Source organism: Athene noctua, chromosome 2, assembly GCF_965140245.1.
Source record: "Athene noctua chromosome 2, bAthNoc1.hap1.1, whole genome shotgun sequence".
In the NCBI taxonomy this organism is placed as follows: domain Eukaryota; kingdom Metazoa; phylum Chordata; class Aves; order Strigiformes; family Strigidae; genus Athene; species Athene noctua.
The window spans coordinates 161,285,025-161,298,472 of NC_134038.1; the positions used below are offsets into that span (position 1 = coordinate 161,285,025).

The 13,448-nt window shown below is 39.9% G+C and overlaps 1 protein-coding gene across 4 annotated transcripts in view; it reads right to left on the bottom strand.

Moving 5' to 3' along the window:
• The window catches only part of HECW1 (HECT, C2 and WW domain containing E3 ubiquitin protein ligase 1), a 265,816-nt gene that overhangs the window by 196,852 nt on the left and 55,516 nt on the right, over positions 1 to 13,448 (bottom strand). The window contains exon 2 of one of the 4 annotated variants that reach the window (XM_074900894.1): positions 2,712 to 2,769. The exons of the other annotated variants lie outside the window; for them this stretch is intronic. Coding sequence (XP_074756995.1) covers positions 2,712 to 2,738 — 27 coding nt within the window. The 5' untranslated portion in view covers positions 2,739 to 2,769. The remainder of the gene's footprint in view (positions 1 to 2,711; positions 2,770 to 13,448) is intronic. 4 annotated transcript variants of the gene reach the window in all.

The following is a 13,448-nucleotide window of genomic DNA, read 5'->3' on the forward strand; positions in this document are numbered from 1 at the left end:
ATGAAGGGCTAAATCCTTCTAAAGCGAAAGGTTAACACGCTGTTCATCATCTCATCTAGAGAAGATCTTTTAAAAGCCAGAAATAACTTGCAGGAGCCACCACATACTAGAGTGCTCACTCCCCTTCTAACTGAGACTTTGCTTTGATTGTGCCATGAACTAACTTTTTTTTTTTTTTTTTTGGCTGCATTTCTACCTTCTCATTTCAATCTTTTATAGCCTGCATTGAGATTTGGACACTTGAATGAGGCTAACTTCTCTATGTTGGTTATACAGTTACAGGAGAGAAAAGGGTGCTCTGAAATATCACTAGATCACTATCACATGATTTTATTCTGTTAACTATACAGGGTCTATGTAGGGCAACTAATTTAAGAAACTAAACTAGGTACTTAAACACAGGGCTGAGAATAGTGCTTAGGCCTACTCAAGAAATTTGGAAGAGTCCTGTACTCCCTGTGTTCAGCGAGTCTGCATCCTGCTAACAAATACTGGCATTTATCTCAAAAGCCTACATGCAGCTCAAAAGGCTTATCTGAAAGGTCAAGTAAATGCCCTTGCAGGTACATATTGTTCATTGTCATAGACTAAATTGTGCATCTGGTTTGCTTTTCCTGAAGTACTCCGTACTGAGACAGAGAGGGAAACTTTTTTTTTTTTTTTTTAAATAATGACAATAAATGGTCAGTAACAGCTGGAAATACTGTTAAAAACTTGGTTCAACATGCTTTTTATAGGGAATGAGGAAAGGGGATGTGGGACAGGGGACTGAGGAACGACTTTCTTTAATTTAAAAAGTGTTTTGAGTTTTCTTTTCTTCCATACATAGAGGAGAGTGGTAGAAACAGAGCCAAAGCTGCATTTTCAGTTAATGATTTTTGTCAATAAAAAGTGATATATCTAATAGACAGCACTTTGTGACAAGTACTTATGATTTGTATCTCTCTGGTGCCTCTGAATACAGCTGTCCACATAGACTGGAGACCAAACTTCTCTGAAGGACTCCCCTGAGGAAACAAAGCATCACAGCCAGTTGAATATACTGGAGCAGGTAGTTAGTTTACTTTCTTCCTGCTGTCATGTAAGCAACCTATGTCTGGCAGGATTTTTGGTGGAAGTATTTAATACAACTTCCAGTATCTCCTGTGTGTTGTATGTAAGGGCCCAAATTTGTTAAGACACTTCGGTAGCCATGAGAGATGCGCTTCTTTAAAACTTGGGAAGATTCATCACCACAGACGAACTTGAAAATGCTGCAAAATGTATTATGCACTCTGCTTTACTAAAAAAACCCTATTCTCAATCCTTTTGATATCCTTTTTGCTATTAAATATGCCCTTCCTTTTGAGACTCTTCACCTGAGAAAAAACATGCAATCCTACATCATCTTTTTTGGGAGGATATTTCATTTAGTTTTAGGACTGTGGCCTAGTTGAAATAGATTTTTTTTTTTTTTTTTTTCACAGAGTAATAAAAGAAACTGCCAAATACCTCTGAAGATGTACCTACCTGATGCAATAGCTGCTAAATTCAAATTGTCATGTGAAATGTCAGGTTGTGAATAGTTTTCATAAGCTAGAACATTCAAGGATTACTTTTCACCAGAGTCTTCCTTGACTCTTCACCACATTTTGTGAGACTGTATGCACATACTTCCAAGAAAGTTTCACACTGCTGGACACGGTCACACAGATTTTCAGTTGTTATCATCAAGAGGCTGCATGTATTTCCTCAGCAATTACAGCACTGTTTAATTTGCACAGAGGCTCAAAATAGCCCCCAGCAAAACTACCAGAGCCTGAGGCTCTCACTGGCTACTGCAAAGTGCAAAACGTAACACTGAAAGGATACGTCCTCATGAAACTTGGAAGAACATAATGACTTACTACATACGTGGTTGTTCACTGAATTCTTACTCTTCACACAATTAAAGTTATTTGGATGATTAATAACAAAGAAAGATGTAGAAGCAAACACACAAACAAATGCCCCAATCATAACAACATTTCAATGACAGAAATAACACCAGGTAAGCTTTAATGCACATTCTGGCTCTCTTTGATAACGCATAACCATTCAGAAGACTAAGCTGTGCGGGAAGATGCATACAGCAGCAGTGTGTTATGCATGCACATAATCTCGCAGGTTCCTCCAGTAAGTGGTTAGTGCCAGTCAGACATTCCTGCATCTCACACATTAGTGTCTACCGTGATGGCTGATTTGTGTGTCGTGATGACTCAGAATTAATTCACGGTTAGAAGCTGCAGGTTTCAGAAAATGCCTTGTGAAGGTGAGTGGTTGATGCATTCTGTGCTTTGCCTACGCATGGATGCGTGCAACTGCCATGTTACAGTTGCCTGCTGCTCCCAGGACCTCCTTGCTATGGTCTTATAATTACCATGTCTCGATTCAATAAGAAATCTTGGGCAGGCCACAGAAAACAAAACCAACACTGACATCAGATGGAAGCTTAGCAGGTTACAAAAAAAGAAAACAAAACATAAACAACAAAAGATCACTTCAAATGAAGCTTGATTGGACATGTTGTTGAAAAGGTGCTCAAATTACCTGAATTACTTTGTTTGATCTTAAACATGGACCGGGGGCAGCTGCAACGAGCTCCGAGCTTTGGCACATTCCATTATATGAATGATAGTGAATTTATAATGGAATGATATGGATGGGTTTTATAATCAGAAAAACACACTGACCTTAACACTACACAGGTGGAGCAGCATAATGACCCGCCAATTGTAAGCGCATCAATTCCTGGGGAAAAGTTCAATGAGGTTAACTCAGCATGTATCCCATAACCAACATAAGCGACATTTTAAAACATTGTTTATTTCCACCAAAACCTGTCTTTGCCAACATTTTATTAATCGATTGTTTCATTGTTCGGTACTGAATATATCTTACCCATGTTAACAGTGAACTACATTATGTTCCAGTAGAGCTAGATGTTGTCATACACTTCGATGCTGAAATACATGTGTTTAAAAAAAAAAAGAACAGTGGTAACTACAACAAACTTTTCAGACTGTATCACATTAAGCATCATATTCATTTAATTTAGGAAGAAACTGAAAGAAGACAAAAAGATACTATCAGCAGACCTTCAGCTTCACTGCAAAATCCTCACATGGAGTGAGCTCGGATGAGTGTCAGCCGACCAGCATTTCCGTTTCCCATCAATTTATTTGAAACCTTTGATATACGTGGGGACCAGCCACAAAGGAAATAAATTTCAGTGTACCATATTGGAGCCGACTGCATATCCATCCTAGTTCAAATAGTCTGAGACCAGACTGCAAAATACAGTGAACAAAATTCTGCATCTCTGATCAACCACAACCAGTTTTAAAAATCCCACACACTACAAAACTATACAGAGAGAAGCTATTAAACAGAGAGAAGCTTAAATCTGAATCACAGAGAGCTAATCAGTAAGGAGAGAAGGCTCTCCAAATATACAGTAATAAAACCTTAAATTAAAAAAAAAAAAAAAAAAAGTGAAAGATAGCCACAATTCAGCCACAATGTCTGTACTTCAGCTCATTCTCCCTCCTTCTCTTTTGTGACCAGGGCACGCTGACACTTTACAGCTTCTCCACAGCACTAGCAGGGAAAGCACCACAGCAACAGGCAGTCTGATACCCCATCTCATAACATACACATCTGGAGACTGTTGTCCATCCCCACTATCAGTTTCTGCTGTGCACTCAATGACAACAGCTGAGAAGGCAAAAAAACCCCGTCTTATAACATGATTGGAACCACTAGTAAAATTGTCAATTCAACACAAGCATGGAAATGAAGAAGAGAACCAACAGTGATGGGCAAGGTAGTGGATTTAGGAAAATGTTCTACTGTTCAGAAATGTTCAGCTAAAAAAAAAAAAAAAAGTATAAAACAAAACAATGCCATTTGATCATACTCCCCTGAGATTAAAAGCCTTTCAAAAACATAACAGCCATGATATGAAATAAAAGTACACATTGCGTTGTCATCTCCCTCTGCCTTTCAAAAGGCACTAAAACTGATGGACACACCCGTTTTTAGTCCCACATTTACCAACTGCCTATAGTCTGGCAGCGCTTTGCTTTGACACTGGAAATAAAGTAGGGTGATCCCAAAGTTGGGCAAAGAGCCACATCATCTTTAAAGACAATTTCAGATAAATTAATACACACGCACACTTTTTTCAGCTGTCTGTTAGGAGCGCACACAACAAAAACTCTTCCAAATAAGAAGGACTGTAAAACTACTTCGCACAATCACATTCACGATGAATTTTCTTCAGCCACACAGAAGCTGGTTGTAGACTTAACAGCTTCACCCATAGCAAAAAGCAATATACTCCAGTATTTTCCTTAACATCTCTGCTGTTAGTGATTTGGGATAAAAGCACAGGCCTCCTCTTAAACCAATTCTAATGCAGTTTCCACAGAGAGAAAGCTTCATTCTCCACAGCCAATGTGAAAAACCCACGGCCCCACTCCTACCTTCAAAGCCACCCACAACCGTACCACCAGGTTATGCAGACCAGGGATGTTGCACAACCAAATTAAAACTCTGGAGTGAGGACGAGCTCCCAGACACGCACCCCCCTGGCCTCATGCTGTACTGAGCGTGGCTGCAGTGCACACAACACAACCCCAAGGTGTTGCAATAAATGAAGTTTTCTCCTCCCTCCATCCTCAAAGTGTCTCAGCATCACAGATCTCAAGTCACTTAGTTTCGGAATGGGAAGAGAAAATAAGCTGATATACCTATCAACTGCCTGACTAACACATCATGCAAAAGCTATACTGAGCCACTGACCGCATTTTTTGCAGAGTGTGTGTGTTGTGATACCTTCACACATTTAATCCAGAAAGAACAGGGTTTATAGCAAGCCTGACAGAAGCCCCAGCTGCAGTCACCCCGTCCAGCCATGAACACCCCATGGGGCAGCAGAGCTCCAGTGTCACGGTGGGGCTGGGGCTCTGGCCACCTGCGGTGTATTTGCACCCCTGCTCCAGGACAAGTGGCACGTGTGCCTCTATGTGTTCAAACTTTAACAGCAATAGATAGGAAAAGCGCCCTCGCATATGAATAGATTTACTCAGGGGTACATTTATGTTAAATGAAGTGCTTCAAAAATGTAATTATAGTTGAAGCGCACTTCAGGTAAATTGGAGAGCCTGTGATCAGATGACTGTCATTGCTCTGATGAACACTATTTTCTAGATTTCTTTGTGTCTGTCTCTGGTCACCTATGAACTCCTGGCTTTACAGTTAGATTGCACATCTCATGGCACTTTTGTTCAGTTTTCATGTGGCACTCATAGAGCATTTGCCCTCTCCTTCTCAGTCTATGACTGGGTCTGCCAGTTGCTATTGCAGTGAAAGACTAAAAAGCACTTATTTCAGTTAATACATACACAAACACATCATCTCAAGGGCCAGGAAAATCAGTAGTATCATGTTTCAAAATGTATGATAAAGAGGTGAGAAGAATAGACTAAAGAATACAGGAGCTGTGCTGTTTGTGTTGACACTACTCACAGCCTGAGTACCTATTCATTTTCTGGCTGGGAACAGAATTTTTCAACAAAATCAGCTCTGCATCCACAGAAAATGAGTAGTTTCTTCTGAGCTCTCTCTACGAGATCAGGATGATCCAGGAAAAAAGTGAAAAGTAGGAAGGAGAGTGCACTCAGCAGTGGAGTTCTTCTAACTTATTTCTCCTTCTGAAAACACTGGCAAATTCAAGTTGATTCAATTGATGTTTACTACCTCCCCGATTTCTGTTTTTATCTCTCTCACCTCTTCTAACACCTTCTCTTTCATCGCCCATCATGTAACATTAAGGTTTCTTGATTACTATCCAGCTCTGACAAGCCCAGCCATGCCGCAGCTCCTCTCCCTTCAGGTTTCTTTTTATCTTCCCTTCTCCTCCTCCACTTTTCATTCCCTTCTGGTTTGTCCCTCTCCCTACAGAAGCCACTGCTAATCTCTGCAGCTGACACTTGACCCTTCCATCCTGTCTCTTAAGCAGTGTCTGAGTACCTTCTCTTTTTTTCTGCTTATCGTACATGTACATTAACGTCATCTTTATGCATGCCATGCCCTGCCTGAAGCAATCCTAAGACTCACAAGCCTGCTGGTACCTGCCATCTTATTTCAAATCCCTACAAAAACCCACTTTTCGGCACTAAGTGTTTAGGAAATAAAAATTAAAACCCTGATCACGGTAAAGCTGGCATGTAAATGACTAAAACCAATATCTGTTTTACATGTCTACATACATGTACTCACATCTACTTGTACATGACTACATTTCTACAGTCTCCTTGCCTCCTGCTGCTGCCCAGGCTGTTTATATCACTTGCTCTTAGCCCACGTACTGTTCAGTGCCTTGGGGTAGTTTATACAGTAATTAGCCCAACAGATCTCCAGTCATGATGTGCAGTACTGGTTAATAACAGTTCAGTCTTTGCAAAAAAACCCATCCAAGGCTGAAAAATTATTTAATTCAGTGGTCAACAGCTTGTTTCTAGAGACAGCGAATAATTGTGCTCAGTATAACACCACCTGCACAGGAGCTGAGAGACAACAAGCAGCTGCCCAACTATTAAGCCATCACTTCAGACTGAGATGGAGCACCACACCCAGCCACACCAACAGAAAAGACCACACGCTTTTCCATCAATAAACAATTCTGTTAACAATAACAGAAAAGCAGACATGTTCTTCCTGCAGATATGCTTTTCTGCTCCTGTCACTCCCTTCTTCGTTAGCCCCTGCCAATATCAGCCCCAGTATGCTGTTAATTAACAGCTGCCTGCTGCATAGTTTAAACATTGTCTTTGCATTGAAGGGATTGAAATGACATTGAAGAGAGAAGAATTATTTTTTTTAACCTCAAGTGATCGATATTTGATAGGTATATCAGTTTTTATAAAGATCAAACAGAAAAAAGGTAGTACTAGTTATTTAAGCTAGAAGTGTTCCTTCTATCTTAACAAATGAAAACATGTAAAAGAAACTCCTGTATTTTTCAATTTTGCTAGTTATACCTGCTAGCTGATGCCATTATTTTAACACACCTCACTGTGGCAGGAAATAGGTAAAATCGTTTTGAATAAATGCTCAGGTTTGTGACTGCAAAACAAATACTAACACATTCTCGTGTATAAATTAGCTAAATATCTCACAAACCAGTATACAAATGAGACATTTTCTTTTCCCTTCACTAGACAAAAAGAAAAATAATGTCATCAGAAAAATAATTAATATGTTAATTAAGGATTTTAATTGCCCAGAGACAAACATTAGTTGCCTTGAAATCTGGCTCAACATCACAGTTACATCTGTTGTGGAAAGCACTCTAGCTTTTTCAAGGAAAGACACAAAAATCTGTACATATTAATATAAAATTAAACCTCTGATTGTCTTACACCAAAGGCAAATTAAAAAGATAGCAACATCTTCGTGCCATTTTGAGGTGAGATCCTCCATTTGCTAATCTGAAAATCTACCACATTGTTCTCAATTTGCAGCCCAGTCTTGGAAGGCATCAGATAGTAATACTAACAACATATAGGTGACATTATTATAAAAGCTGTATTATAATCTATTATATTTGGGGGTTGGACTAGATGATCTTTAAAGGTCCCTTCCAACCCAAACCATTCTGTGATTAAATGTTGATACATTAAGACGAAGTTCAGCAGCTAGGTCCTGAACCAAGATCTTTCATGAAGCAAGGAGACATATGAGCATAGAACAAAACCTGTGATTTCTGTCCCCAGTGAGGTGACATCTCAACACATGCCCGATAAGATCCTGACTTAGGACAGACACCAACTGTTTGTCAAAATGTTCAACACTGCAGAAAGGAGTTTTAAAAAGAGGGAAACAGGATGATAGAGTATTTCCTTTGCCTGACATGCAGGAAGAACAGCAAAGGAAGAGCCTGTGAAGATTTACTCAAAGGGGTGGGGGGTCAAGAGTTCCAGGGACGTTGGCAATGAAGGCTGATCAACAGTGGTGCTGAACTCTTGGTGTGGAAGGAAAGAAGGAAGGGTGTCCACAGGTCACAAATTCCTCTGAAGATGAGCAGCTGTTTGATATATTCTACCAAAACAGGAGCCACCAAAGCAAAAAGGGGGCTGAGAGAGAGAGAAAATACAGTCAGAGGAACATGCTCTGTAGGTAGAGGATGCTTCCAGCAATACTGTGGATAGATACAAAGTGAGGCGTGTCCATTCCTACAAAGGATATTGCAATAATGGAGGCTCCAGAGAATGAAACACTAGACAGCAATGAACTGGAGAGCTCCAGAAACCTTCTGCAGAGCCCATCTCAACCAACCAATTTATTTCCACAACCAACCAATTTATTTCCAGCATCTTTTCTTATCCTCAATGGAGAGATCAAGTTCTGAAAGAGCATGAAATTCTTCTTGCTTTGATAAGCCTCTGGTTTCCAGAGGCTTTGCAACAACCTCTCCCTCCTCCTCTGGATTCTGTCAGGCTATTCACCAAACTCCTTGGCTGTATATTGTGCATTGATGGTGCACAATGAAAACTAAAGCAAGTTGGTATTATTGCACCAATAGGAAAGGTCTCAGTTAGGGTTGATGTTTCTGCATCATCAACAGTAGGTATCCCCTTCTCATATGTAGTGAAACGATGCGTATGTCCATTTCCACCTAACATTTTGGACATCAATGATGTTTTCCAGGAAAAGTAGTCCATATATATTTTTGATTATTTGTTCCACTTTTTTCTTCTTTATATGAAGTAAATTTCAAGCTGATAACAGGCATCAACAGTTCAACCACTTGGCACAAGACTTCTGCAAGTTCTGGGACAGTTTCAGGAACAGCAGCTGCCAAACTTCTCCTAGGGCTCTGCCACTGCGACTCAACGGTGGCCTGAGTAGAAAATTTTGCTTGACAAGGTGGAACTTTGTACACCACCCCATCTTCAGATGGAGTAATTTCTCATTGCTCCACTGGCTCCAATGCGCTATAATTAACAACGGGTCGAAGGGACTGGCTTCAAGTCTTCAGCCTCTCCCTGACAATCGTGATTTTCCTAGTGATGTGGATACTTGGCAGTACACTGACTTAAGTAGAAAAACAGTTTAACACAGTCCATCAGCCATTTGTGAAATGAAGTTGGATCTGAATTGCTGTCCTACAGGATCAATGGAACACTAACATCTGTAGATGAGTTAATGCTTACCAAATGAATTTTATCACGGAACAAACTGTAAACGTCAAGCACAAGGAAACCAGACCCATCGCCCAAAGAACCAGGCATGAATGAACAGTCACATTTGCATCCCTTATTCTGTCTCTATAACCCCATACTCACAAATGCAATTTCAGGGTCTATCTAGAAGCATCCTTCTGTTAGAGCAGAAAGAGATGAGGGAATACAGCAGATTTGAACAAACAGCACACGTGACAGTCATGCAGTAAACTATTATGGTATTTTGTATTTAAGCAAGATGTTAAAGCTATTAGACCTACAGCAGGAAAAGGTACAAGACAGAAAACATTATTTAGCACTGCCTAAATGCCATTACTCCCCTCTGACTGCAACAAACCACAGAAGCCTGTGTCTGCAAAGCAGCATGCTTCAAGTATAACAAATTGCTTCTGGACCTCTCTGGAGCTGGCAATCTCCTCAACTTATCTGATGAATTGTGACACAGAAACATCCGACTATTTACCAGCAGCACCAGCAGCATCTTCCCCAACTGCTCAGTGCAATGATCAGTATCTGCAAAATACAGCTTACATTTAATTGGGAAAAAAAAAAAAAAAAAGGAATAAAAAAGCAAGCAGCAAGCCCAGCAATAACAAGCTTCTACTGTAAATGATAAATAACCAAACCTTTTTACTCTTGTTTCTAAACCACCACCAGAAATCTTAAGGCTATGCTGCCACAACGTGAACCCTCCTAACTGCTATGCAGGCAGCAGACGAGGCTCAGCATCCTTATTGTTTCAGTGGAATTACCCTGCACCCCACTGCAGATATAACCATGTGCTATAAAACAACAAACTGGCACTATCTATGCGAGTCATGAATTACCATATTAAATACCGGGTTTGGGTAGTTTACTAAACATAGAAGTTATGGTAAACAGATGTTTGCAATGGATCCGCTATATAAAAGGATTTTGCAAACTCTGGGCCAGGCTGTGATGCACTAAACTTTTATTTGCTTTCCCATAAACACTGGCAAAGGTTAACACAACAGCAGCTCTGTGAGTCATATTTAGAATTGCACCATTCACTTCTTCAAAGCAATATTTACAGGCCAAGCTGTTAATGGAAGATGTAAAAAGGAAGAGATTGAAAATCTTTTTTTCCTCCTTGGAAAAAATAAAAAATTGCCAAACCAGAAGCATTATTTCTGCTAACTGGTTGGCTCCAGCTTGCTGTGCATAAAACTTCTTGGGGAGCACCTGCATCAAGTCTCAAACAGGCATGTTCTTGGGAACCCAGAAAGTAGAAACTAGTGCCATCTCTGAAGTTACAAGCAAGCTAAATATCCAAATGAGCTGAAATTTTCTACATGGATAAAAGATAAAGCCACGATGATTACTGGATATTGGTAATCACTAATTATTTACCCAGCAGTCCACTTCCACAGCATTTCAAGCTGGCTATAAAGAAAAGAGATTTTTATTCTTAGTAAAAGCGATATATCGGATATCAGTCAGGCAGATAAAAGATGACACTAGGCTTTATAGAAAGCCACTGAAGAAGGCAAGTGCTATTTCTCAAGTAGACAGACTTGAGAAGGGCAGGGCACGTTCACCAGAGGAAAAAAAAAACAGCTTATCTTCACAGAAAGTTGCCCACAGGGACAACAGCCCAGTATGTCCTACCTAGGCCACTAACTTCCCCCTCCTTGCCATGCACCATCTTCTATATGGAAAGAGCAAGATGCAACACTCTTTTAAAATGGGCCACTTCGATAATTCCTATCCAAACAGGGTCAGACCAGCAATGTTCTGTCTTCTCCTGAGGTATTTCAGACAGTCTTCAAAACATGACCTGGATGAAACAGTTCCTTGCAACTGATGATGTCCTTTTATTTTTCGTAAGACTTAAGAAGTACTAGGGGGAAACTCCTGCACTGCTGAAGTTGATTATAATTTGCTATTCACTTCTAGGGTGAAACATTGGCCCCACTAATTACACCTTGCTTCCCCATTAATTGTACCCTATAAAAAGGGGCAGCAGATTAACTGAAAAAGAAAGTCAAAGCAAGGTCTTACTTTCATAAGTGTGACAGTAGTTGATTTTTTTTCTTTTAAGAATTGAAATTAAGTGACTAAAACTCTCAGAAAAATACATATCAAAGATACGAGTAAAAGAACATTTCTATCTCTGCCTTCCATACTGTTATTTCCCATAATGCACTAAGAACAAGGGGCTAAGTCAAAATAACTTCTGAGTACAATATTTTCCAAAACAAGTTATTTACTTGACTACATTTCATCTTTTCTGTAACCCTGAGAATTTAAAGGACAGTTTTACCCAAAAAGATAAGCAAATACATAATGATTTATTTTTTTTTCCCCCAGAGAAACTGATTGATTTCTTCTTCTGCTCTCCCTGGACCTGCTTAAGATCACTTCTAGATATAAAACACCTGCAGTGCCATGAGGAAGACCGTAAGATTTTCTTATAAACTTATAATTTATTTGACCCCTGTGGACTACAGGTTCTCTAGGAGTTCACCAAGATCCCTAAACCGACTGCAGCTGAGCTGAGGATTTCAAGAATATCCATTTCTGTCTCTTCATGGATAACAGCTTAGAGCAATATAAAAAAACTCATCAGAGCAGGAAAAAATAAAATGCATCTTTTCAGAGGGGAGAATTCTGTAAGAATAGTAAGAACAAGAAGAAATTCTTACCAGTTCCTAAACAACGCTGTCAGGTGAAACTACCACTCGATGTAAAATTCCCCTCAAGAATAAAGGAAGATTAAGTGTTGAACTTGAAAGTAATTTTGCATTCATGTTTCCAGTGTCCAGTGATTATTGTCTTAAAGAAGTCTCCCATGTATCATATAGGTGTTTTCTGTCATTGGTTCTCTGCCTAGTTTGATCCTAAAAGGCATGTGCACTTACATGTACAACTTCTCCCTGCTCATACCCTATTCTCTACAGCTGGTGCTTACAAAGGTTCCAAAGACTCATTTCCTTGGTGCAGTACCTTCTTGCTTCAGCCTATGCCTCTAATCATTCCACCTCAGTTGCATGGACATGATTTCAAAAACACAAGTTAAAAAGTCCTGTTAAACACCCTACTCATTTATAGTATTGTTCTATTACCTTGAAAATGAGATTCCTCCATTACCCAAAAAAAACCCCAAACCAAAAAACAAACAAGCCATCATCTACTTGTCTCACCACACAAAATTTACCACATCTATAGCTTAAACAACATACTACTAATTGCAATATTTTTCCTGGATGCTATAGGCATACAATACTTTATGTTTGGTTTATTTGTATGATAGCTGAAGACAATATATGAACAACCATCTTATTTAAACAACCTGATTAAAAATCCTTCCAGTATACTAATTTTTGGGTTACACTAGTGGCTAAGATGAAAGGATCAGTATTCTATCTGATGCCAAGACTCCACACCACAGAGTCATCTGACTGTAAAGAACATTAGTGCGTGATATAAAAAACCCCAACATTTTCACAATAATCTTTCCTTTTGATTCAAAACAAGGAGTTAATCCTCCCCTTTCTTATTACAACTTATTATATATGATCATTTCCTTGTTTTGGTGTAGTCTTCTATTCTTTTGGTACTCTTTAACCATCCTAAAAAGATTATTTGGTACAGCAAGAGTGCTCTTTCCTCTTCTGACATTAAAAAACTCTGAAGTTGTACACGGCTGGATCTGAAGGCACAGTTGGAACTGTCTTCCAGTAATAGAAAATGAAATTACACCACTGTTTTGTGTAGTCTAGTCTGAGTCTAATCACCAGATTTGTTAAAACTAAGGCTAGCTCCATCTCTAGAGACCGTATCATTGTCTGACCACAAATGATGGGGCCAGACAGAGGATTCTGCAGATTGTTTCTGTGGCCTGTGACAGGAGACCACACTGGGCGCTCTATTAGTCTCAGCCTGGCCTCACCACTTACAAGGACACAGTAGGTAATCCTCTGAGAGCACAGCCAACCCATGTGGATCCATCAAGGGATGGGTAACAGTTGTGGGAGCAGGGGATGGCTGACGGCACTACGCTGAGCTCTCTTGGGAGCCAGCTCCTGTAGCAGTGCCCGTGCAGAGAGGGAGCATGGAGGGATGGGGCAGGAGATGAAAAACCCTGACCAAATCCTTGTCACCAGACAGTTGGGGGTGCCAAGCTGCAGAAGGCGCTAAGTATGAAAGTGATGCAAC